Here is a 27,341-nt window from a genome sequence, read left to right as displayed (position 1 = left end):
AGTAATAATTTGATTCTACATTCCCATATTACTATTTTAAATAATGGTTATCAAATAAAGGCAAAAATACTGGGTTACTGTAATATATATAATGAATAAAAACTGCTCTGATATATTAAATAATGTGTTCTGTAAATATAAAAGCCACACCTGGCTAAGGAGCAAAAGCAGATATTGCTGAGAGTGCACAGTACTGTAATTTTTTTTTAGTTATCCGGGGTAACTAAAATTGAACATTGATATCACTTATAAACTGAGCCAATGTCTTGTTGCCTATGCTGTTTTTAAAATTTCGAGTTGTCTGTTAAAAAGGTAAAGGTTTCCCTTGACATTTAGTCCAGTAGTGTCCGACTCTAGGGCGCAGTGCTCATCCCCATCTCCAAGCCGTAGAGCCAGTATTTGTCCATAGATAGTTTCCATGGTCATGTGGCCAGCACGACTAGAAACAGAACACCATTACTTTCCCACCGAAGTGGTACCTATTTATCTACTCGCATTTTTACATGCTTTCAAACTGCTAAGTTGGCAGGAGCTGGGACTCCATCGCGTAGATTCGATCTTATGACTGCTTTTGACCTTGCAGCAGAGAGGCTTTTGCAGTGCCACCACGCCCCTGTTACAGTATCTTTATATTGAGATACAGTTTCCCACAAAGTCTTCTTGTGGTTTCAATTTATATACTATTTTTAATAGTATATGTATGTAATCCGGACTGTATGTAGCATGGAAGATGTGGAAGCCATTTCCTCCTTCTTCAGTTTTTCTACAAATGTCAGATAGTAAGGTTGCTTTCAGAGCTTATATGTAACAGAACCAAACATGCCTGCATGGCTAAATTCAATGAGCAATATCTATATTTTTATCTCCTTAAATCATACCCAGTTTCTCCTCAATCTCAGGATTTGATAGAATTGGCATAACAAGGGAGGGGAATCACAGCAAATTGCCCACTGTCAATTTGCCGCTTCATGAAGTTTATAAATCTTTTATTAAGATCATATTTTATGTATTGTATCTGAGAAAGCAGTCAGCAGTTGATGATACGAAGTATCTCTAATGTTTATGGTGAAGCAACACCGAGCACGAAGGCCTCCTGTAGCCCAAGTTTCAATGCTAAAACTAAACGGAGGAACCAGGGCAGAACCACTATACAGTATTCGGGAGCAAGAACAAAATTCCAATTTATTGTATGCAAGCTGTCCTTTCCCACTAGGCGCCGAGTGTCGTGGACAGCGAATTATAGGCCTCTCCCCTCACAGGCTGAAACTGAGAAGAGCCAAAGTTTGGACACCCCGGTCCTCACACCCGAGACGATTCAGCCCTGTGCGTAATAGGAGCCGCAGTCCTCTATTCCAGGAGCTCACGCTGTGAGAAGAACCGCTCCCCCCCCCATCGGCTTTGCTTTTCGGGAGTTGTAGTCCAACACGCGGACGGCAGCGTCGGAGGCGTGAGAACTACACCTCCCAGGAGCCTCTGGGAAGGAACCGGATTCCGCCTTCCCCATCGTTGCCTTGTGGGAGAACCGGCAGCGTGGAGGAACACGGGGACACCAGCCGAGAGCGAGCAGCTGTCAGGGGCCGGCGCCGGGGTGACGAGGCGCCATGACGGTAAGTCGCCCAGGAATCCTTTCCAGCCCCCAGGGAACCACGCCTGGCGGTCGGATCCTTGAGGCTCGGCTCAGCTGCGGGAAGAGCTCCAGGCAGCCGAGCCCTAGGAGCGTTGGGTCTTTCCACGTCGAATTGCTGAGCAGACTCTTCTGCCAGCCAAGGGAGTGGGATGCTTCCTCATTAAATCGCATATGGCATATATATTTTTTGACAGGGCGGCCATGGGAATCGGTTGCGCCAGAAACGAGGAAGGAGCCTCTTGGTGTCCACAAGACCCACAGACTTGGGCACACCTGGACGGGAGCCCACTTTGCCAGAGACAATAAAAGGAAATTTGTTTTGTCGGTGTGTGTGTGTTGTGATTGACCCTAGCAGTCCCTATAGTACGACCTGGTTGCTTGTTTTCATTCATGCCCAGGGAACTCTGATAATTCCTATTTGAAGTTCAGCTGCTCCTAAAATACCCAGTTATACTTTCCTTTGTCCCAGCTGGGTTTCCTTCTCCACTTCTCTGCTAATATGGTATTTGTTAGGGATCGCCTTATTTTTTTTGGTGGGGCGAATCTGGTAGAAAAGTGGATCATGTTAGGTGTGATCCTAGGTCAATAAAGAGAATGACAAGATTCCTGTTCATGAGATGAAGACTGATATGCAGGTGTGTGTGTGATTTTACCTCATAAAATGGGTTCTTCTTTGTAATTATTAACGAGACAGGATCTCTTTTCTTCATTTGCTTTGGCCACCCTGGGAAAGTGGGATTCTCTATTCAGCTAAACAGCACAAGGGCTAGAAGGATGTGGAAGGACAGGTTTGTGTATCATGCGAGAATCAGTTTCATATCCTTGTGCGTGCATGTGTATGGGGACGTGGAATGGGTGTTTGTAAGCAGTGCAATTATTGTGCCTTTAACTATTGTGTGGCATGGGCTGCTGCTGAGTGCACCTGCTGAATTTCTGCTTTTTTATGTTGGAAAGGGAGCTGTTTCCCTGTGTTCTTGTTGCCCTTTTCTAGGGTCTGTTTCAGGAGCATAAATACTGTAGCAATGTTTCTTGTTACATACACGAATACACTTCTTGTAGCGTTACTTTTTGTGGCTTAGAATTCAACTTTTCACAATTTTTTCCCCTCATAGTCTGTGTGATTAAGCAAGCTGAGGGGTAAATAACAACAGTGCAATCCCTTACCAAAATGTGGTGTTTTAGTGCAGCATTTAAATATATGTTGCCATTGCTTTTTTAAGTAGCTGAATTGGTAGATAGTTTGCATTAAGTAGGTGTTCTGTTTTTGCTATGCAAGCCTCCAGTGGCTGAAATCCAGTAGTAAACTGCAACTAGAGTACTCTCTCTGATCATTTATCCTTAGAAGTTTCCCATGACATCCAAGTGGTGTCTGTATGAAGTGACAATGACAACTATTGCATGTGGTGCATCTCTTTCTCTGTGAAGTGCTGTTGACTACTTCAGATGAACTCGGTCTGATGTGCTGGCTGTGAATGTGAGATTTCCCTGATTCTGTCCTTGGTCTCATTAGCTGGTAATATCACAGGCTGGATCTGATAATTTTATGCTTCACTAACCTGGAAGAACTGTCAGATTGTTCTTGTGCCATGTCTAACACCTCGGTTTCCAATTTAAACACACTCAGATTATCTGACTAATAGCCTGGCTGAAATCCAGTAAATTGCAACAAGACTAGATTTATTGAATCAGTGGAACTTATGGAGAAGTTGATTTATCTAATCCCTACTGATTCAATGGGTCTCCTTTGGTTGCACATTACTAGTGGGTTTCAGCCAGTGTGTTTGAAATATGATTGCTGAGTGCAAATTTAGGTCAACAGCATTGTCATTTTCTATGATGCAGGTTGACTTCTTGGTGCTGAATGTCTCATACTTAAACATATTCTCACCAGATCACTGAGCATGTGATTTCAAGCATAAGTGGTAGCATGTTTGAAGTCCCTTGCTTTCCCTCTTTCTGTGGAAATAGTAATACTTTGGGTCAACATTACTGTTAACTTCTCAGCTGTACCTTTTGCTAAAACCTTTTGCTTTAAAAAACAAACAAACCAGAAATCTGGGCTGGAATGTTAATAGATTAGCATAATTGCAGGGTAGTTAATAGGAGTAAGAGACTGAACGGACTGAAATGCCACAGTTTTGATAGGTATCCTGTTTTGCTCTCATTGTAATGGCGTCCTTACAGTATTTGTACCCTCTTTAGTTTCAGGGTTGTAGGTAAATGAATTATTTTGTGAAAAATCTAAGGCAGTGTTGTGATCTGAGCAATACCTACTATCTTTCACCTCTGAAGCTGAGTGGTTCAGTCTCTTGGAGCAGTACAACACTGGGGTTATAGACATTTTCTAACCTCTGCTCTGATCCTTATGATAAATGGAGTATCCTTCTACACAACCCATCAATCATGGCAGTTGTTTTAGTAGTTTTAAATGACATCCTGTTTTTGCTAGATTATGTTTGGTATCAACTATTCAGATGGATTTTTCTGTTATTTATTGAAGAAACAATGGAAAAGAAAAATATACAATAAAATCTTCTAGTTTTGATTTTTTTAAAAATAGGAAACAGGATAATCTAGAGGTGAATGCACTCTAGTGGATTATGCAAACTGGCTTGTTTGACCAGGATGAAATAGAAGCAAATGGCCACTCAGTCTAAGCATTCATAAAAATTCTAGGGATCTGCAGCTTCCTTAGTTGTGTTTGGACAGAATGTTTTGCACAGCAGTTACCAAGCAAAACATTTTATAAGTCTAATGCCATATTAAATATTTAATGCAGTTGTACATATTTACTCACCTTGCATTTGAAGATGTCATACTTAAAACAGTATAGACAGGGATTGTGGATTTTTTCATTTTTGATCATTGTGTAGCATGGAATAGGCTATGCCATATAAGTTGAAATCAGGTACCGCCTTCAGATGTTGTAAAACTTGACTTGCATTTTTAAAGAGCATTTTTAATCCCAGTACAAAATCATAAATGCCGTCAAACTTCCACATCAAACTACTGTACAGTATATAGGCTAGTGCCTATTGTTACACGTAATTTGCCCAATTTGAGTAAGTTTACTTGCTTGCTCATTACATAATTGGTCATTGGCCTGCCCGTCCTGTACTCGAATATCATCCATTTGCTAGTTCTATGTTTCTCAGCCTGGGGGCTGTGACCCCCAAGGGTGTCACAAAGTATTTTCCAGGTGTGTGTGTCATGGGTCAATTTATATGTGTTGTAGCCCTTAATAAATGTTAAATAATTTCTTCCTTGACCTTTCAGAGTGGGATATTAAAGTTAGTGTGCATGTGTATGTATGAGAAACAAGCCCTTTGAGGAAGAGATCCTTCATTCTGAGAAGTGATGATTTTACCCCATTAAAAATGCCTTTTTATGCAAACATGGTTGGGGGAGCACACAAGTTTCTTGGCTATTATAAAAGGGGCCACATATCGAAAAAGTTTGGAAACCACTGTGCTAGATAATGTAAGTTCCCAAAATGTGGTTACAGCTAATTAATGCATTATAGGGCTCGCAAGCCAAAGCGACTTGCAGGCTTGATCATCTCAATAGAATAAGTTTGATCTCAGCTTGTAGAAGAGAGCAGATAAAAGTGCAATGTGATTTCATATAAAAGCTCTTGCTCTTCTTTTCATGTAGTAGCCTTAAAGAAAAATTTCGGTTGACCAGTCTGTTGGAGTTAAATGTTATGCTATATTAGTTTGCCTATAGTAGGAGAGTTCTCTTATAGTATTTTAGTGGAGGTTTATGTTGACATTACAAACTGTTCAAGCTACTCTAATAATAGAATTCTGTTCTGTTTTAAGGAACGAAAGGGGACAGCCAAAGTGGACTTTCTGAAAAAGATTGAAAAGGATATCCAGCAGAAGTGGTATGATGAGGGTGCATTTGAGATTAATGCATCAGATGCCGCAAGCCAAAAAAGGTGGGAATATACTTTACAAAGACTGCAGAAAAAATGGAGGGGAAAGATCTGAACAGGCTGTGTAACCAGCATTTAAGATGGTGATTTAAACATTGCTGATGTCAGTAGAAAATCAGCTTAGTTTTGCATCAGGTATATGGCTTTTGGTTTTAATCTTCTGCATAGTACTGTGCTCATGGATGGTATTATAGGACACACAGAATGTTTTGTATGTGCAATAGAAGTCTGTATATATTGTCAAAATTAAGTATAAGTTTGTTTTGGTAGAAAATTGGCAGAATCTGGTATTTTTTTCCAGAGGGAAAAAAGCCTCAACAAAACATCCAGGCATTCCTAATGTGAATGGTCTGAAGCCAGGCAAGCTGTCTGCTGAAATAGCAAACATCTTTGGCCATCTCATGAGAAGAGAAGACTCCTTGGAAAAGACCTTGATGTTAGGAAAGTGTGACGGCAAGAGGAGAAGGGGACGACAGAGGATGAGATGGCTGGACAGTGTCTGTGAAGCAACCAACATGAAATTGACACAACTACGGGAGGCAGTGGAGGATAGGAGGGCCTGGCGTGCTCTGGTTCATGGGGTCACGAAGAGTCGGACACGACTAAACGACTAAACGAACGAACGAACGAATCAAATGGGTCAATGAATTGACCAACTCCTGGGTTAAGCAACATTTTGAGCTACTGACACATTTTAGTAATAAAAACTGATATCCTAAGAGGAAGGATGATTGTGATCACTAATTGTGACCATGAAAGTTGCAAAGACTGTTTTTCAGTTCTTTTTTTTTTCTTTGCATTCTGAAAGAGAAATGTGTTTTAACATGGTGGCTGTAGTCAGATCAGAAGGCATAACCCAGTGAGAGAATAGTAACGTTAAGCCAACCAGTGCAGCCCCTTATGTAGGTTTTTTTCCTTTATTTCCTGAAGTTCAACTTTGTTGTTTAGTTGTTTAGTCGTGTCCAACTCTTCGTGACCTCATGGACCAGAGCACGCCAGGTCCTCCTGTCTTCCACTGCCTCCCGGAGTTGGGTCAAATTTATGTTGGTAGTTTCAGTGACACTGTCCATCCATCTTGTCCTCTGGTCCAACTACTGGAGCATTAAAAAAAAAGTATGCTCCTCTTAGAGTCTTAAATTTGTGTCATTCTGTCTTGAAAAGTCGTAGGTTAAAATCTGGAAGCTGTAATGAGATCTGAGTGAAACTGAAATTAAAGATCACACCCTTCTGTACAGTTTCACACTCTGCTGTCCAACATCACTGTTATACCAGCTTTACATTTTGCCAGTCAACTGAGAAAAGGCAGTGAGGTAGCAGATCTCCAATTTTGTTTACCCATGCCTGTCCATCTATAAAATATGAATACTTCTGGTGGAACATATTTCCCATCTACCTTATGGCCCTTTCCCCTACTAATCTGCTCTGGAGAAGCTGGGGGAAACCTTTGGTCTGAGGTTTTGAGTCCTGCAGAGAAGTTGGAGGAAAGAAGAGAAAGTCGTGTTGTGCGAGTTCCTAACGTGACATGGGGCTCCTCATTAGTAGCCACAAGTAGGAGATGTTGGAGTGGCTGCATAGAATTGTTTTGAGAGGGCCTATATCGGGGTGGGGGTGGGGGTGGGGGTGGGGGTGGGGGTGGGCATGTTGGGCAGAAGAGTCCTCTTCTGGTTGCACTGGGTTTTGACTGTTTCCCATTCTTGTTGCAACTCTGCAAGACACAAACCAAGATCTCCCCACACAGACTTTCGGTGGAAGGAGGGGAAGCCGTGAATCTACTGGTCATGATTGCCTCTTCATGCAAATTTGGATCTTGCTTATTTTTGATGGATCTGCATGTGCAGAACTAAAAAATTTATTGACCAGGAATTGTGTTTAACTGGCTAATGGTTCTTTAATTGGATGATAGTCCTAATTTGTAGTTTGTAATCTGCTTTGAGTGCAGTTTTTCAAAGAGGTATGGTATAAATGTAGGAAATAAATAAAAATAACTATTTTTAAATCACCTTTTAAAATCCATGTATGTGAGCCACTGCATTTGTTTGAGAAGGGGTCCCTCTGTGTGTATGTACTGTTGTGATTGTATTAGACATCTTCCTTAACTACTTCAGTATCATAATTTGAGCAATCTAATATAGGATTGTTGTCTTATCTTTTACTTTTGAAAATGAGTTGATTTGTGTTTTTATTTTTGTGTAATCTCTGCTCAGCAATGGGAAGTACTTTGTCACTTTTCCGTATCCATACATGAATGGCCGGCTTCATCTGGGACACACATTTTCTTTATCTAAATGTGAGGTAAGAATTTTCTGTTAGCCATTCTCACAAGTCTGTCCAGCGGGGAGGGAGAGTTATTGGTTTCATCTGTCGAATCTATTGAGTACCTATTTGCATACAGCATACTACAGAAATAATAGGCATTATCCCTTGTATCCTCTGTTTTAGCCTACAGATCTTTTAGTTTAAAGAAAAATTAATGATACTTTAGAAGCACCACATGTGTAGATGTGGAAACAACCAAAGAATGTCCTATGGCTTTGTTTAATGGCTTCCTCTTGGTCTTTTGCTGTAAATATTTTGGTCTCCGTTTACCTCAGAGCCCACCTCTTCCTGGTTAAAATGGATTTAAAATCCATTGCAAACCTGCCTTGTTCTCACTGAGGTGATGAATCTGTGTCTGCCTTTATTGCTTTGGCATTCTCACGGCTGAATGCACCTCAGTACAAAGTGACTTCCTCCACAGGAAACTTAACAGCCGTGGTGGTGGTGGTTTTGGTGATAGTGGTGTAGTCTAGCCTTTATTCAGAGGTGCCAGTTTTTTTAAATACAATACATGACGTCAGCTTATAGTACATAGAATCAAAGGTATATACATGTGAAACCATATTCAAAACACAATAGTTTTTTAAAGTATAAAATCCTCCCCTGTGTTCTGTTTTGTGAATGTACTGCATTCTAAGCATGTATGTACACATGCATATAATGATGATTTTATGTGTTGAAAATGATAATGCATTCATGTTACGTACAAATAGTGCATACAGTTTAGAGTAATTGGACAGTATTTCTTCTTAGTTTGGATTGCTGTTTGGGGTCTTGTAATTTAATTATGTTTTTGTTAGGGACCTCTAGGTGGCTTGTGTATCGTTCAGAATCAGCACAGCAGCACACTAATAATAAAACGCAAACATTTAAAATTCAGAAAGCCACCTAAAATGAGTTCAGCCCAATTGCCTAAAATCTGTCTCAGCCAATTATCAACAAAAATTAAAAAGATCTTATAAACTGATCAGAATAACTGAGAGGGAACTACCGAAATATATACTTTGGTAGAAGCAATTCTGTAAATGAGAAATTGTTTATGAGAATGTTGAAACTTAGGACAGAAATTCATCCATCCATCCATCCATACAAGTAGCTTTGGCATATCATCAGGCGTCCTCAGTGATCATGCCACAACTGACAGATTCACTTAATCCAGCCTCCAGAGCAAATAGAAGACATTTTTACTTGGGCTTCTCTTTGTTGGGTAGTGGCAACATTTTGTTAAAGCTTGGTCAGTTTCAGGCAGATCAGCTGATATTCTAAAATGTTCCCAAAATGTTCTGTGTCTACAGCTTTTAATGGGAAGTAGACAGAACATTTAAGGCTGCAGTTTATAATATGCTTGCTTAGGTGGAACTTACCTCTGAGCAGCCCTGGAATTGTGCAGTAAATATTGTGGAACTGCTTTTACATTCTGTGTTGTAAAGATGTTGGAATGAATGATGTGACTACAGTTCTTTTCAAATTCTATACTGAGTAGTTCTTTAAGCGCAGTGGTTCTTAACCCTTGTTACTCGGATGCTTTTGAACTGCAACTCCCAGAAACCCCAGTCAGGACAGCTGGTGGTGAAGGCTTCTGGGAGTTGCAGTCCAAAACTCCTGAGTAACCCAAGGTTAAGAACCAGTGCTTTAAGGTATTCTGATATCTGGCACTGAAGTATTCCAGTTTCCAATACTGAGTACAATCAGTTCCTGATCCTTCGAAATTACCTATTCATTGGCCAGAATTCTGTTGCTCACTATAGGAAATTGCACTAGAACAGTCCCATTGAATCACAGAGAATTTGGTGAGTCAACTCCTCTGTACGTTTTATTGATTCAGATGGGTATACTCTAACTGACTTACTGTACTAAAGTAAGTTGCAGTTAAGAGTATGCCCAATTGAATCACAGGAACATATGGAAGAATTCACTTTCCAAATCTCTGTTGATTCAATGGGCCTGCTGTAGGGTAGAGTACTACAATAAGCAACAGGATTTCAACCATTGTTCACCCTTCCTCCCATTCTGTCTTATTGTTTGATGTCTGTTTGGGTTTTCATTCTTCCTACAGTTTTCAATTGGGTACCAGAAGCTGAAAGGAAAAAACTGCCTATTCCCCTTTGGACTACACTGTACTGGCATGCCTATTAAGGTATAATTGTGGGTTTGGAAGTAAAGTGGTATGTCTGCTGTATTTTAGATTTGGAAATCCTACAAGTGTGGTAGGTGGAGATTCTTTTGTGTTATAATGAAAGCTTAGGAATTTCTTGTTTAGTAAACTGATTCTCTGCTGCAGCTGTCAGTGGTGATGTGAACAGCATGACAATTGCTACCGCGTCTAGGTTTCTATAAATTGCTTGCTTAAAGGGTTAGGTTGTTGTCCATACTTCAGCTGTGTCAAGTGAGATTTCCTTTCATCTGTCTCTGCAGTTTCTACTTATGGTGGGAGTGTAGAGTAGAAGGCTAGATCCACCCCGTTGTCTTCTCTAGTAGCTGAGAATAAAAATCCTTGTTTTGAAGGATGTTTCTCTTGGCGCAGTGGTTAAACTGTGGTACTGCAGCCAAAACTGTGCTCATGACCCTGGGGTTCTATCCCTGATAGTCAGCTGAAGGTTTACTTAGCCTTCTATCCTTCTAAGGTCGGTAGAATGAGTACCCAACTAGCTGAGGGGGGGGGGGGGGAGACAATGTGTAGCCTGCGTCATTAACTTGTAAATTGTCCAAAGAGTGTTTTGTGCTATGGGGCAGTATATAAGTAGGGCACTTTCCTTGGTTTTTTTTTTTTTTTTTTTGATCCCTCTCTGTAAATCAGTCAACCAGATTGCTTCGACAGCACTATCAATTTCAAATGTTGCCATAGAAAAGCAATAAGGCACCCAGGCCTGAATCCACTTGCTAGTTGCAACAGGAGTAAACCCACTAAACAAGCAACATAACGGTAAATAATTGAATCCCACAAATTCAGTGGTTTTGCTCTAGGTGAGACTTCTAGATGGGTTTAGGTCCAGGCTGGCAATTGCTAAATTGATTCTAACCGTTGTCTGCATGCATCATTGTCCTAACTGCAGTTTCTGGGCCGCTGTGGATTTACTCCTAGGCATGTGCGGATAAATTGAAAAGAGAAATGGAACTGTATGGCTGTCCACCAGAATTCCCGGATGAAGAGGAAGATGATGATGAGGAACCAAAGGGGGAAGAACTGGTCATCAAAGAAAAGGCTAAAGGCAAAAGGGTATCGCTTAAAGCAGGGAGAGGGAACCTTTTTTCCCCCAGTTGAGCTTCATTCCTCTGGGCATATTCAAGAGAGGGCATATTCTGATAGTGAGCATATTCTCCCCCCCCCCCCCTCTCTGGCCACTCTCTTTCCTTTGCCTCTCTTTCTACTTATCCAGTGAACTGGAGAGGGAGAGACACATGGCTCTTGGGACATGATTTGCATCTTTGAAATTCAGCTGTGTGCTTCTGTATGTCGTTCTTAAATGTGAAAACTATAATGGCCTTGTTCAGCTTCCATTTTTTTACATCCCTTTGGTTATTTTTCTCAAGATTGACAGAGCTCTCACATTTAGGCTGCTAGACACTGACTTTTCTCCCTCTCATTTTTTTGAAAAGAGTAAGGCCCTTGCTAAGAAGGACTCTTCAAAATACCAGTGGGGAATCATGAAATCTTTAGGACTCTCAGATGAAGAAATAATGAAGTTTGCTGAGGCTGAGCATTGGCTTGATTACTTCCCACCACTGGCCATTCAGGATTTAAAGAGTATGGGATTAAAGGTACTTGTTCCTTCTCAACTATTCTTGAAAACAAAGGTTTGTCTTAACTGTGATGGTTAGGTATTTCTTTCCTCTTTCTGTTCATTTTTCTAGTGTGCTGTAGTAGTAGAAAATTTAAAATAATTTGGTTCTGTACCTCAGAATGATGTGCACGAACATTTCCTAAATACTGTATGTATATCTGCACATTCATGTTTCATTTTTCTTAGAGCACAAATTGTTTTTAACAAAGAGATTTTAATAGGGCACTAGTTATTGCTAAAATTTTGTGTTTTGTTTAGGCTTATTGAAAAGATTTTTGCTAGCCCTGTTACAATATATTTACCCGTTGAATGGGTGACGCCTGGATATGACATGTTCTACTTCTAAAATTCTCAGGATTTTAAAGTAGTGTTGGGGGATGTGGCCTTCTAGATGTTCTTGGACTACAGCTCCATTACCCTTATCTAGTGCTGCCTGTTCTGAGGGATCATAGGAGTTGTGGTCTGGAAGGCTGCCCATTTTCCAGCTCTGTATTAGCAGCCATTTGCTATTGATATATGCAACGTTGGGGTTTGTGTGTGCAATTGCTCTTGAAGAAATTGAGATCTACAACCTCCTTGGCGCATGGGACTCTCTTCACAGTTCTCTTGGGCTCTGGCCTGCTGAGTGGTTCACACACTCCTGGCACAGTTTAATTCTTTTTTTTATGAATTTTCAGGTGGATTGGAGGCGTTCCTTTATTACTACGGACGTCAACCCCTATTATGACTCCTTTGTACGGTGGCAGTTTCTAACCCTGAGAGAAAGAAATAAAATTAAATTTGGAAAACGGCAAGTATATTTCCTTGATGTGTCTGTTCTGTGAAATGTGAGGGTGCACTGAAGGCTTAGATGTTTGTGCTGTTCTTTAAATCTAGCTTGTGTGTGATCTCTGAGCTCCTGGATATACTCTCAATGAGTTTTTTTGGTCTCTGGAATTTGAGAGTTTACCAATACACTTTTTAAGTTTTCAATTAGTGATCCCAGGAATGATTTATATCATGCTTGACTTGGTTAACACAAGGTAATTAAAATAAAGGCAAATCAATGGTTACATGATCAGACCCAATGTAGCACAATTGTAAACAATGGTTGTATGTGTCGATAAATGAGTAGATCGTTAATTATAAAGGTGCTGACACACAGAGAACCTAGGATGTACAGCTGTTTCTTGAATGGCTAAGTTAAATACAAAAATGTTCAGTTCAAAGCAAAGCAGTGTTACGTTACGTGCGTAAAGTGGCCTCGTTTGATCATTTACTCTGTGTGGTAGAAACCAAGGTAGAAACCCTTTTGGTTTCCTTCTAATCAGTAGCTTTCCTGAAATTATTCTGTGCAGGTGGGAATGACTAGTCTTATGTGAGTCTAATTGTAAGTTGAATATGGTGACTGTGAGATGCAAAGAGTTTTCTCTGTCTTTGGCATGCAGACCTCAGTAATGCATTGATTTATTCTTTAGATACACTATTTATTCACCAAAAGATGGACAACCATGCATGGATCATGACAGACAGACAGGAGAGGTAATTAATGATTCTAGTATATTTAATTCTAATAACTTAAGGCCCCTGAACTGAAAACGATAAAACACATAATGGATTGGATCTAGATATGGATTCAGTGGAATAGCTTGGGAAACTGTGGCTTGCAACGTGCAGTTTGTATTTTGGTCACTGCATCTGTATAAGGGGTAGGTTGCATGATTTCTACCAGATTTCTCCCCACAACCTCACTCATCTTGTTGAGTAAATGTTGGAGATGTAATTAACCTGAAATGGCTTCATTGTTGATGAACAGACTTCAGTCAGTAAGGCCTCACTGCTTTATGGAGCCTTTTGTATTCCTCCTGCCCACCCCTAGAGTGGTCACAATGGCCAGATAGGCGGGATACAAATCAAATAAATAAATAATACATTGAGCTTTGATTCAAACCTGGTCTACATGTCCTGATTTAGGACATCTGATCAAACTCTGAATAGTTCAGAAGAGTAAGATGCAGAGTGGTGTAGTAATAGTCTTTGTATTGGTACTTAGGGTGTTGGACCTCAAGAATACACTCTAATCAAACTGAAGGTGGTGGAGCCATATCCTGTGAAGTTAAGGTAGGTCGCTGTGGTAATTATTGATACTCAGCATAGGGGAAAAAACAGTGGTAGAAAAACTTGCTAGATTGTATGGGGAGAAACTGGCTAAATGTCAAATTATTTTTCTCTCTTTAAAGTGAATGTGATGTATTAGCTTCTTTTTACTTGCAGAACATATTGTATAAATTTTCTTTCACTTCCCTCTGTCTTCCGAGTCCTGTGGAAATGTAACTCATGCACGCCCTGCAGTTCTTTTGGCACCAGCTCAAAACTTCATTTATCTAGAATTTTGAAGTAGCTGGCTCTGTTTTGTATTCGGTGCTTTGTTGTTTTGTTGCGGTTATGTGCTTCATCATTTTAATTACGATTTTACACTACACTGGTGCTCATTAGGATAGGTGTGGTTGGAAATGATTTAAGCAGTAATTATGGAATGGAGGGAAGTCTCACAGCTGTACAACACTCTTGTGTAATATTAGGATACTGGGTTGGCAACTTGTAGTTTTCATGGAAAATGCATCCTATTGGAAGATATATAATTGGAAGTTAAATTGTGCTAAATAAATGGCAATCAAAAATACCAGCACAGTTGAAGTAGGGAGAAGACCATGTTGTTTTTGTGATTTCTCTCTTAATATGGATTTGATCATGTGGAGTATCAGTGGCTAATAGGTCATCGTTCCGCTGCCAGATCAGCTAGATCAAAGTTGAGTATATTTATTAGTAAGCAAAGGCATGTACATGCTTTTTGCTAGACAATGATTTCGCTAAACAGCAATTTGAGTGGAATGGATTATCATCGTCTAGCGAGGCACCACTGTATACATGTTTCTGCACACACTCGCTCACAGATGTATGTGGCTTCATCTAGGTAAAAAAAACCAATCAGTCCCAAATTTACCCTGGTGTTCTCCACCCTTTCTTCTTTTTGGTAGTTCTCTGTCTCTTTCCACCCTGGCACTTAATCAACTTGTGCTGCCTTACCAGATATGTCCATTAAAGCCTATGATTGGGAATTACTGAAGGCTAATTCTCATTGAGCCCAACTAGGGCTTAGAGCAGTGGTTCCCACCCTTAAGTTCCCAGATGTTTTTCGTCTAAAACTCTCAGAAGCCTTTGCCCTGAGCTCTGCTGGTCAGGATTTCTTGGAGTTTTAGTCCAAGAACATCTGGGGACCCAAGGTTGGGAAGCACTGCTCTAGAGGAACAAATGTCCAGATGTTTACATTGGGACCTTAGTAGCATCTGTACAAGGTTTGTATTTCTCTTTATCATTTCAGAGAGCTGAAATACAAACAAAAATGTTGTGGTAGGAACCACTTTCAAGATGTACCCTACCCAGTTAATTAAGTTAGGAAATTTGGAGTAGGTGTGCCAGATTTCATGTTTCTAGGTCTTGCCAAATTGGGAAACCAGCCTTGCCAATTTTTTTTTGAGTTGTCAGCTCAGTAGTACCTGCAAAATTTTATGTTTCTGCGTGTAATCGTTTCACATTACAATTTCCAAGTTCTTTGGAACAAAGAAATGCACAAACTTCTAATGTTGTTTATAAGAGTCTTGAATGAATACTCGCACTAGGTTGCAGAATTTGTAGTATGTAGGCAGCCTCTTGGATTTTATTGCTTGTGTTGTAAAGTATGTTTTCTAGATCATTTTACTTCTTCTTTGCACAGTGGACTTAAAGGAAAGAATATCTTTTTGGTAGCTGCCACCCTCAGACCAGAGACCATGTTTGGGCAGACAAACTGCTGGGTTCGCCCTGATATGAAGTACATTGGCTTTGAGACCCTGAATGGGGATATTTTTATTTGCACTCAGAGAGCTGCCAGGAATATGGCCTACCAAGGCATCACTAAAACCAATGGAGTAGTGCCTGTTGTGAAAGAGCTAATGGGAGAGGTGAGTGTCCGGTAATCTAGGACCAAAGTGATTTCCTGAGAGGCTAGGCCTGCATAGTGGCAGATAAACTTTGAGGCATGCTTAACTCTGCATGTCCACTAGTATATGAGGCCAGGGCTAATCTCCAATTCCCACTCTCATGCATTCGATCCATAGCACTGGTGAATCAGTGCATTCACTCCTAAAACCAGTGTCCGTGTTGTTAAAGAGAAAGAACATGCTAAGACATGGCACTGTGTAAAAACTGAATAGGACAAAATCTGCCATTTGGTGCTTTATTTTGCTCCTGCAGCTGTATTGTGGTCCGAGCTGTCCTGATCTGATCTATCTGCCTTCCACAGTATTTTTTCCTACATCATTTAGCCATTTCTCATAGCACTAAAAATAGTGAAATATTTCTGGCTATCCTTCCAAATAGAAGCCCTTCCAGTATAACTGTGGCTTGGACTCAAACTGTATGCAAGATGAAATGAAAAGCACTGGGGCTTTTCTGTCCCCCTTTCCTGCACCTTGTGTGCTGCTCTCTGCTCTTGAGCAATTCTTGATGCAATACCTCCTGGGGGAGTGCATTTGGATGCAGAGAGGAAGCAGAGATTTCCTCAACCTCATCAGTTTGTGTGGTGATCTGAGGTCCAAGGCTTTGTTGCTTTTCCTAATTTATTGTTTATTTGCAAGTACTTAGAAATAGCATCTGTTTAAAGATTGGAAAGCCTCATACGATTATATATGTTTTTAAGCAAACAAAACAAAACAAAAACCACCCCACACCCATATATGCAATCAGGATACAATACTTACATTATCCGGCAGTGTTTTGTCCCAGTGTGTTTGTTCATGATCATTTGCAAGTGATCCAGTATCTCATGTGTTGCTGCCATATTTCTCTTTTTGTGTAGGAAATCCTTGGAGCTGCAATCTCTGTCCCTCTGACATCGTACAAAATAATCTATGCACTTCCCATGTTGACTATTAAGGAAGACAAAGGTAAAGTAGCTGCTTGTTGATTTCTGTCTGTTTCAGTTTTGTGCATAAGCTGTGCTGAAAGTTTTTCTCTTTAATGGTAGTTCAAGAGATCTGTTTCACAACTGCTTTTCCATAGTGACTCCTATAGTTTTAGATTCCACAGAATGGCTTAGGGATGGATGATGGCTGGGTTATTCTACCTTAAGGGGGAAAGCCATAAAGGCTGAACTATTGGTCTCCCTATAAGTCTGTTACACATCTTCCTGACTGGCAAAGTGAAAATTTCTCCGCCTAATTTTCATTGTATTTATTTGAATCCCACTACAAACATTTCGTGGCCTGCAAATTCAGCATTCCTCACCATTGGTTTTGCTAACTAGGGTTGATGGAGATTATAGTCCAACAACATCTGGAGAGTCTTCATCCACCCAGGTCTCTAAGTGCACTTGCTTCCTCTTGTTCTTTTACTGGATAGAACCACTAGTCATACTTAGTGAACTCCAACCAAATAATCCATGAAGCTGCTGTGACAAACCCAGACCTACTGGGATATGTCACACAGTTACACTAAGCTGCCACCAACCATTCCCTTCAAGAAGTCACACAGACCAGGGATGGATTTTTAAACAATAAAAAGAATAAGGTTTATTTAAATACAAACAGGGTAAATAAAACAATCAGGTGAATAGGGTAAAGTAACGTGGCTTATTCTCACTCATACAAGCATACAGTTTGGTTCACCCAGAACCCTTAACTTAAAGCACAGACCCTGAACCTATCAGTTCTGGCTAACCAACAGACACCTGAACCTATCAGGTTGGTACTCTGACACACAGTAGTACCCTGTCTGACACACAGACTCCCACAACAGCTTCTTCTTCCCAGCTGCTGCTTCGTCACAACCCAGTGTCTCTCAGTGTCTGTCTCAGCATCTCTCTCTCACCACACAGGCATCACATATTTATACAGTACAGCCCCTCCTCCTGATGTCCCGCCTTCCACTCCCCATAGGATGGAACTTTCCCTCCAAACCCATGACAGACAGGTAACATCAGTGCTGTTATGTAACACCTCCCCTCTTTATAAGTTGTTTTGTAGGGGGAAAGCTAACGTGCTTTTCACCAAAAAACAACCTGTATAAAATACACAACAACAGTTATACATACAATATAATACTTACTTATCCTTACACTCTAAGTTAACCATAGCAAATAGGCATTTAAACATTTATCATATACATTACATCAATTTACCTTTATTCATACAAACCAAATTCAGAAAAACCAGGTACATTTACTTTTTGTCAACATATATACACATAGTCCATGTTCTTTCGCCGTCTTCAATCTTCAGGTCTTCTTGATAAGGCGTCAGCAACACAGTTCACTGACCCTCTGACCACCTTCACTTCAAAGTCATAGTCCTGTAGGTTTAAAGCCCACCTCATAAGTTTGCTATTGTGGGTTTTCATTGTCTTTAACCATTGCAATGGTGAATGGTCAGTACACAGAATAAAATGTCTTCCCCAGATGTAAGGCTTGGCCTTCTGGATCGCGTAGACTATGGCCAAACACTCCTTCTCCACGGTTGCCAAATGTCTCTCACCTTTTTGGAGTTTCCTACTCAGGTAGGACACTGGATGCTGGTCACCATTCTCATCCTCCTGGCACAGAACTGCTCCTACCCCGCTGTTAGACGCATCGGTGTAGATGATGAACTCCCGGTCGAAGTCTGGAGCACGCAGGACTGGATAGTTGATTAACGCCTCCTTCAACCTCTGGAACGCCGCCTCACAGTCGCTGGTCCACGGGATGCGGTCATCAGCCTTCTTCCTCGTCAGATCGGTCAGCGGAGCCGCAATCTCGCTAAACCTCGGGATGAACTTTCTGTAGTAGCCCACCAACCCAAGAAATGATTTGACTTTTTTCTTGGTGTTGGGTCTAGGCCAATCACGAACAGCTTCTATTTTGGCCTCCAGGGGTTTTATCATTCCTCCCCCTACCATGTGACCCAAGTATTTTATTTCTGGGCTACCCAGCTGACACTTGCTGGCCTTTACTGTTAGCCCTGCTGCACTTAACCTCTGCAGCACTAACTCCAGGTGGATCAGGTGATCTTCCCAGGTATTACTGAAGATCCCTATGTCGTCAATGTAGGCCACTGTAAAGTCACTGAGCCCTGCCAAGGTCTGGTCCATCAGCCTTTGGAATGTGGCTGGTGCATTTCTGAGACCAAAGCTCAGGACTCGAAACTCATAGAGACCAAAAGGGCTGCAAAAGGCAGTCTTTTCTTGATCCCTGGGATCAATTCTTAATTGCCAATATCCCTTTACCAGGTCCAATGATGAGATGAACCGACAACCCCCTATGGTTTCAATCAGGTTGTCTAGCCTGGGCATTGGGTAGGCATCAGGAGTGGTTACACGGTTTAATTTCCTGTAATCGACACAAAACCTAATGCTCCCATCAGGCTTGTCCACAAGGACTATCGGAGAGGACCAAGGACTAGAAGAGGGGACGATTATGTTCTCCCTCAGCATCTCGTCCAGCTCCTTCCGCACCTTGTCCCTATAGGGTCCCGTTACTCGGTATGGGGATACTGCCTGCGGGGGTGCATCCCCTGTGTGGATCCGATGCATCACTCCCTTCACTATCCCCGGCTTGTTGGAAAACACCTGTTGATATTTATTAAGCAGCATTTTTAGTTCTTGCTGCTGGTCTTGGGTGAGTGCAGGACTGATCTTTACCTCCTCTGGGTTGTATTTTACTTCCCCTCTACCCTCCCAGAAGGGTAATTCAGCTTCCTCACTCTCAGCTGCTTTTATCGCGAATAAAACCCTCTGTTCCCCTCTGTAGTAGGGTTTTAGGGCATTCACATGAACCACCCTCCTTGCTTGGTTCTCCTCCTGCTCTATTAGGTAGTTCAGGTCTGACATCTTGGAAATGACCCTATATGGTCCTGCCCATTTGAGCTGCAGTTTATTCTCTCTGCAGGGCCTAAGCCAAAGCACTTCCTCCCCTGGGTCAAAGTGCCTCTCTCTAGCTTTGTGGTCATACCATGTTTTCTGTCTGACCTTCTGCGCTTGCAGGTTTTCTGCTGCCAGCTCTAGATTTCTCCTTAGGTCATTCATCAAGGTGTCTATGTAAGTCACAACGTCTTGTGGGTCATCCTGGGTGATCTGCTCCCAATTTTGTTTGATCAAATCAAGAGGCCCTTTCACCCTTCTCCCAAATAAAAGTTCAAATGGACTGAACCCGGTACTGGCTTGTGGCACTGATCGATAAGCAAACAAAAGGGATTGCAGCTTCTGGTCCCAATTGTTTGGATTCTCTGCCAAGTAAGCCCTAATCATGCGCATTAGAGTCCCATTGAACTTCTCAGTTAACCCATTGCTTTCAGGATGATAAGCAGTGGTTTCCTTGTGCTTAATTCCACAGATCTGCCATAAGCGTTTCATGAGCTTTGATGTGAACGATGCTCCCAAATCTGTGATTATCTCTGAGGCAAATCCCATCCTGGACATATACCCCACCAAAGCATCGGCCACTGTGTTAGTTTCAATGTTAGTCAAGGGTATGGCTTCAGGATACCTTGTGGCATGGTCCACAATTGTTAGAATGAACCTGTTCCCCCTCTTTGTGGCCTTGGGCAAAGGTCCCACAATATCCACCCCTATGCATTTGAACGGAGTGTCAATCACAGGCAAAGGGCACAACTTTGCTTTGGTCCTGTCGCGGTTATTCCCCTGCCTTTGACACACATCACATTGTTTACAGAACTCCCTGATCTGCTTCCCTATGTCAGGCCAGTAGAAATTCTGTGTGATTCTCTGCTGTGTCTTGTTCACCCCTAAGTGTGCAGCAAACATGTCAGAGTGACCCCTTTGTAAGATCATGGGGCGATACTTTTCAGGCACCACCAGCTGACTTCTGATCCCATCTCCCCCTTTTGAGATATTCCTCAGGGTTTCTCTATATAAAATCCCCTTTTTCTCCAGAAACCTCACTGGGGTTTCAGATGTTAGCTGGGCGTCAGTCACCTGTTCAAAACACTTTTGGAGAGTGGCGTCTGCCTTTTGCTCCTGTCCAAATCTGCTGTCTGTGGTTAAGGTTTCCACCACAGCTTCTGAACTCCCCTCTGCTTCCGTCTCTGGCTCATCATTACCCCCCTGAACTGTCCCTGTGGTGGCTTGTGAGCGTGTAATCACTAGCACCCTTTTCACATGTTCAGCCAGGTCATTTCCCACGAGCACGGCTGCTGGCAGAGTAGATGAAATCGCTAGCCGCCAAACGCCCCTCCAGCCTTGAAAGTTGACAGGTACCTCTGCTACTGGCAGAGAGATTACCTGCCCCTCAATCCCTGCTACCTTTATGCTCTCATTTGGGATTATAAGCTCCCTAGGAATAATATCTGGATGGCACAGGGTTACCTGGGAACAAGTGTCCCGCAGCCCCCTATACTGACGGTCAAGTATTCCTACGTCCACCCCTGCTGTCTCAAACAACTGAGAATCTGTTTTTATCAGCAAGCAGCGCTTTACCTCCACAAGAGGACCATTTTCCTCAGCCTGATCAGCCAAGGTAGCTGTTCCAGACTGAGTAGCCATGGCAACAGGCTCCCTCAGTGACACTGAGCCTTGCTCTTTCTGGACACAGAACACAGCTTTTGGCTTGGTCCCACTAGAATTCTGAGGCACCATTCCTTTTAGCTGCTTTAATTTCTCACACTCTGAGATTAGATGACCCTTTCCCTGACAGAAATAACATTTTCTGGTGTATTTTGATTCTCTCTCATCTTGTTTTGGTTTTCCCTCCAAAATCTGAGGTCTTAGTTTCATGTCTGAGGGCTTCCCTTCACCATGGGCCCCTCCCCCTTGCTGGCTTTTTCCTTTTATTCTCAAATCCAGCTCCTTTTGCTTGGCCTCAAACTCAGCCCTGATCTGTAAAATTTCTTCCTCAGCCCTAGCTTTTATCTCTTTTACTTTTTCTTCCGTCTTATCTCTGATTTCTTTTAATTTAATGTCTTTTTGCTGATTATATTTTTCAAGATCTTGCTCCCTTTGTCTGGCCTGAGCCTCATACTTTTCTTTCTTTGACATTTCTTCCACTGATAAATTGTTAATGAACTTATTTAGGAACTTCAATTCTAATTGTACCATTCTAATTTGGAGTTTCAGTTCCATCTGTTTGATCCTCATGTCCATTCCCCTTGTCTTGGCATCTGCCTCTGCCTGACTGATTTCAGCTCTTTCTTTTCTCCTGATTTCCATTTCCCTCACCCTCAGTTCATTCTGTTGGGCTAGGATCAATTTTCTGAGTTCTGGGTTCTGCTCTCCTGTGCTGTCACCCTGCACTGAGCCAAATTCATCCTCAGAACCTTGGTCAATCTGGGGGTCTTTCACTTCACTCATGTCTGCTATCTGGCTTCGAGTCAAGGGCATAATCCCCCCTCAGAACAGGCTGCTTTAAAAGTCAAGCCTCAAAATAAAACGACCACTTTTTTCCTGTTTGCCTCAGAACCAGCTCTCCCTAGAGATTGCTGCTGTTCTTCAGCACTAACTTGCAACAGTATCGAGTCAGAGCCTACCCCCCTCTGCTGGGCCTCTCAGCTGGCAAGCTAGCTCACTGTTACTACGCAGTTTTGCCTCAGCTTTTTCCCGCCAAAACTAGGCTGCCTCAGAGCACCTTAATCTAAGTCTCCCCAGTTGGCACGTTCTTCTACTAGCGCACCTCCCCGTGAGGTACACCTAGAAGATTACCTACGCGCCTCAGACTGTCCCTGACTAGACCCCCCTTGCTCTGGGCACACCTGCCAAGGCTTTGCTGGACCACTGGACAACTGGACCAGTCGTATCCCACACGCTGGACACCAATCAATGTGACAAACCCAGACCTACTGGGATATGTCACACAGTTACACTAAGCTGCCACCAACCATTCCCTTCAAGAAGTCACACAGACCAGGGATGGATTTTTAAACAATAAAAAGAATAAGGTTTATTTAAATACAAACAGGGTAAATAAAACAATCAGGTGAATAGGGTAAAGTAACGTGGCTTATTCTCACTCATACAAGCATACAGTTTGGTTCACCCAGAACCCTTAACTTAAAGCACAGACCCTGAACCTATCAGTTCTGGCTAACCAACAGACACCTGAACCTATCAGGTTGGTACTCTGACACACAGTAGTACCCTGTCTGACACACAGACTCCCACAACAGCTTCTTCTTCCCAGCTGCTGCTTCGTCACAACCCAGTGTCTCTCAGTGTCTGTCTCAGCATCTCTCTCTCACCACACAGGCATCACATATTTATACAGTACAGCCCCTCCTCCTGATGTCCCGCCTTCCACTCCCCATAGGATGGAACTTTCCCTCCAAACCCATGACAGACAGGTAACATCAGTGCTGTTATGTAACAGCTGCTTCATCTCTGGTTCTGCTTTTGCACTGGGATATCAGAGAGGAAGCTGATAGCAGTCAGTTTTGATCAGGAAAGGTCCAAGATACATGGGAGTACCTGCTTGCAGTGACTGCATGAAGTGCTTCACCTGCACAGCAGGAATGACATCAGTCGCAGATTGCTGCTGATTGAAGTCTCCCCTTTGTGATTTTAAGGTATACATGAGTCATACACAATGCAACAAACTTGTGCGCACTCTGAACTAGCAAAAGGAAGCTTTTAATTAGCAGCAATCTCTTGCCACTGCTGCTGATGCCATTCCTAATGCACAGGTGAACTGCACCCAGCAGACTTTCAGCCATATGTTGCCCACTGCTGGTGTTATGCACATGAAGAAGTAATATGCAAGAAAAGGGTCGGTGGATTTCTGTCTGTTAAGTTCCATCCCTGGTATCATGTGACTCCCCCAAGCCTCTTCCATGTTGAGGAATAATCTCTGTAATAGGGAGCTTCTGCTGTACGGTGAAGCTTCCTGCACAGTTTTGAGTGTTGATTTTCTAAAATATATGGGGAGCTACTGCAGATGGAAAAGATTCTCTGCTACAGGAATGCCCTGGACCGGGGGAGGGTTTATTCCATTAACCCACAGTCCCATATATTGCTCTTTAACATGAGACCACACCTGTTTAGGACTATAGTGTAGTTTCAGAGCTACATCAAAAGTGGAGTTATAGTTAGCTGTGAAAAAAAAAAAGCTAACCATGACAGTGAAAGATGCAGCTACTTGTTCCCTCGGCTGTTTTCTGGTTTACTTCTGTGTTTACATAAGCCAGCTGGAGATATCTCATAGCTAGAAACCTGTTAGAAAAGCTGCACCTAGCTTGGTGTTTTTAGCACACCTTGTGCCATCATGATACAAACGGGATAACCTGTGCTTCCTGAATTTCGCTTGTAAGGTACTGGGATAGTGGCATGTGTCCCCTCCGATTCCCCAGATGACATTGCAGCCCTGAGGGACTTAAAGAAAAAGCAGGTGAGTCTCTATAGCCTGTGAATGTCTCATTTGTTGGCAGCTGGTAAGTAAACACACAGAGAATGCAATGAAACCAGCACAAGCTTTTCCTTTTAACTGTACTATGGATAAAGACTTGGGTGTTTTATAGCTTGAATGTCGACTGCATAACTTTGGTCAGTGTCTGGTCAGATCAGTTCCATTTCTTGGGCAATTGTGAAATAAGGCTAATACCAAACTGATGTTTAAAAAACATCCTCTGGAATGAATATGGTTTCACTCTGTTGTCAGAAATATGTAGCCTTCTGGTGTGGTTGGACTAAGATTCCCATGAAACCTAGCCGGCATAATTCATGACAAGAGATGATGGAGGTTGCAGTCCAACAGAAGTGTCCCTGCTTTACATGTTGGGAGTAGAAGTGTACAGATCTGTCTTTTTGGGGTGCAACTCCCCACATGCCAGTGGCCATGCTACTTCAGGAATTCCAGGAGTTGTAGTGCAAGAACACAGATCTGCACATCTCTGGTTGAAACTGTGATGTGGGAGCTGCTTTTCTCTTGGGTGCGGCAGAAAAGAGATTCACACAGTATTGCTCATTAGTTCACATATTTCTGTTGGACTTGTCAGCTAGGCTTGAGGGGGATGATCAGGTGGAGAAGGGCCTTTTTGAGTGAGCCTTTGAAAATCTAGTGTGGGAAAACATATGGGCCTCTGGATGTTGTTGGACTGCAGGCCCCACAAATCTTAGACATCAGCTGCCGGAAAGCCAGAGGTTGGGAGTTCGATTCCCTACTGGATCTCCTTGAGAGGGGCAGGACTCAATGGTCCGTAGGGTCCAGCTCTGCAGTTCTAAGATTATCATGGCCAAAGGTGAAGGATGTTGGTAATTGTAGCGCAGCAACATCCTGATGGTCACATGTTTTGTACCCTAGCTTTGCATGTTCATACTAGTGCTATGGGAGGGACCCATGCAAAAATAACTCTTGCTGTCATGTTCAAAGCAGAGATGAGGAACCTGTGGTGCTCCAAGAAATACAGGACTTCGGTTTGAGTGACCAGCAACCGATTCTGTTGCATCACATCTGTCTGTAGCATATGCAGACTTGTAGGCAATCTGGTGCCTCCCAGACATTTTTCTGCAACTCCCAGAAGTCCTGACTGTTCACCATGTTGGCTGAAATTTGTGGGAGTTGTAGTGCAAAATAACTAGAGGCTGCTCGTTACTTGAGAGGGGAATCTACTATCTTTGCATTTATTTACATGAGAATAAAAGAACACAGTTGTTCTGTGGCGAAAAGCATCCTTGTTTTGATGGCAGGGATCCTGCTGGAAGCATCATTTTTCCCTCTGCTCTGTGGCTTGGGTGGGAAATGTCTGTCTTTTCCCCCTCAGATGATGTTTGCCATCTGCAGTTTTTAGGAGGGCTTATATTTAAATAAAATCACTTATACTTCATTTAAGCATGCAGATTTTGAGTTGGTCAAATGTTTCATTGGTTTACCTACCTGTTTTAACCTGGAGGAACAAAAACATCTTTCCATGTGAGGTTGTTGATTCTTATCTTTTGTTTCTCACTTCTTTCTAGGCTTTGAGAGTGAAATATGGGATAAAAGATGAAATGGTCCTGCCCTTTGAACCAGTAAGTGCAGTGGAGAGCAGTTGCCCTAAACTTTGACGCTGATCACCTGTATCATTCTCAGCAGATGTGCTTGTCTGTGCTGAACAGCTTCCCAATGTTGAACAGAATCTTCAGATCCCATACATATAGGCACAGGTGCTGATCTTTCCCCTAATAGATTTCAGATGTAAACTTTAGCTTTCAAGAGCTGTTCTTAGAAGGATTGGGACAGATGTGGGGAGGCTGTTCCCCCCCCCCCCAACCAAACATTGGTGAATTATCACTCCTGGGGTCATTGACCATTAGTCAGTCTGGATGGAACTAATTGCAACTGGAGTGTAGCAGCACCAAGAGGTCCACAGGCAGTCCAGCTCTTGGCCAGGTTGTGGCTGAGAAAAATAGTGTAGGAATTCACGCTGCATCTTTAGTATGGAAAGGAGACCCTGCTGCATCCGGTGGCCAGCAAACACAGGCTGAGGACTTGACCTCTTCTGACAATCACATATAATTCCTTCTTGTGTCTCAGTTTTGTTTGGTAAATAATCACTAGAGTCTGAAAACAGGAGCCTACAGAAACAACCTGGACTGAACTTGGCACTTTCAGTCGATTTAATTTTGAAAGGCCTTCCCGGCAATCCAGATTGTGCTCTGTTTGACATACTGGCTTCTTGCAGTCAATTATTACTGAGTGGGAAATTTCTCCTGAAAGCCCATCAAAGTATAGTTTTCAGGTGTAATGATCATTCATCCTTCTTGTCACCTGCACCTTAGATTTTATTAGGGGAATTGCTTTGACAATGATTTCTCATCCATCGTAGTCCTAATCTGCTCTTCTGCTTTTAAATGGGCAAAAGCTTTCATCCATAGTATTACTGGCCGCAATCTAAGGATTGTTCTGGATCCCTTTAGTCTGATTTAGTCCATGAAGAAGACTGCGGGGCAGGGGGGAAGCCTGGCCAGTTGGGTCTTTAAATTAAGCTCTGCAGTGGCAACTGAAAGTCGAGTGGTTGTGTCTGATCTGAAGCATTGCTTTTCTCCAATCTTTTGGTGTTTCTTACCTGTAGTGCAGGCAGAGACCAGGTAGTGGTGCTTTAGAAGTAAGATTAAGAATTGAACTTACCTAGTTCTTGGATAATTTCTGAAAGCGTGCATGTGGTCACCACACCAAATATTGATCGCCTCACCAAGTGTTTAATCAATTTTAAAAAAATAAAATGGTTAACGAACCTTCCGTCCCCCCCCCCCCCCGAAAAAAAACAGGTCCCAAATTTGGGCTATTTGATGCATGTATTATAGCTATTCATCCTGCAGGTTTTATATTGCTGTCGTTGGGTGGAATTAAGAGGCTTGGTTTCACCTTTCTCATGTGCACATTTGCACTCCATTGGTCTTTAAGTAAGACAGGTGCAGATGATGAGTGATAGAATACAGATGGCTTTTCTTTAGAAGGCACAGGGATAGGACAGCATTCCCTTCATGGCTTTTGATGGACTTATGTGGTGGACAACCAACTGCTTTGTCTGACTGCTGTATATTCCTAGGTGCCCATCATTGAGATCCCAGGCTACGGCAACCTTTCTGCCCCATTGGTCTGTGATGAGCTGAAAATCCAGAGTCAGAATGACAGAGAAAAACTTGCAGAAGCCAAAGAGAAACTGTACCTGAAAGGATTTTATGAAGGGGTGAGTTGAAGTTAACATAT

General features: G+C 42.3%; 1 protein-coding gene across 1 annotated transcript in view; it reads left to right on the top strand.

The window, feature by feature from the left end:
• The first annotated feature begins 1,449 nt into the window (after positions 1-1,449).
• LARS1 (leucyl-tRNA synthetase 1) overlaps positions 1,450-27,341 on the top strand; it is a 63,547-nt gene continuing 37,655 nt past the window's right edge. Inside the window, exons 1-14 of the mRNA XM_020806469.3 lie at positions 1,450-1,607; positions 5,449-5,567; positions 7,769-7,856; positions 9,937-10,017; positions 10,963-11,097; positions 11,478-11,639; positions 12,340-12,452; positions 13,120-13,183; positions 13,695-13,762; positions 15,417-15,642; positions 16,539-16,626; positions 23,965-24,041; positions 25,607-25,660; positions 27,181-27,321. Of these exons, the coding sequence (XP_020662128.3) occupies positions 1,602-1,607; positions 5,449-5,567; positions 7,769-7,856; positions 9,937-10,017; positions 10,963-11,097; positions 11,478-11,639; positions 12,340-12,452; positions 13,120-13,183; positions 13,695-13,762; positions 15,417-15,642; positions 16,539-16,626; positions 23,965-24,041; positions 25,607-25,660; positions 27,181-27,321 (1,422 nt within the window). The 5' untranslated portion in view covers positions 1,450-1,601. The remainder of the gene's footprint in view (positions 1,608-5,448; positions 5,568-7,768; positions 7,857-9,936; positions 10,018-10,962; positions 11,098-11,477; positions 11,640-12,339; positions 12,453-13,119; positions 13,184-13,694; positions 13,763-15,416; positions 15,643-16,538; positions 16,627-23,964; positions 24,042-25,606; positions 25,661-27,180; positions 27,322-27,341) is intronic.

Source organism: Pogona vitticeps, chromosome 2 (genome assembly GCF_051106095.1).
Source record: "Pogona vitticeps strain Pit_001003342236 chromosome 2, PviZW2.1, whole genome shotgun sequence".
Classification (NCBI taxonomy): Eukaryota; Metazoa; Chordata; class Lepidosauria; order Squamata; family Agamidae; genus Pogona; species Pogona vitticeps.
Note: the sequence above shows the minus strand (reverse complement) of the source record. Positions and strands in the feature narration are given on the sequence as shown.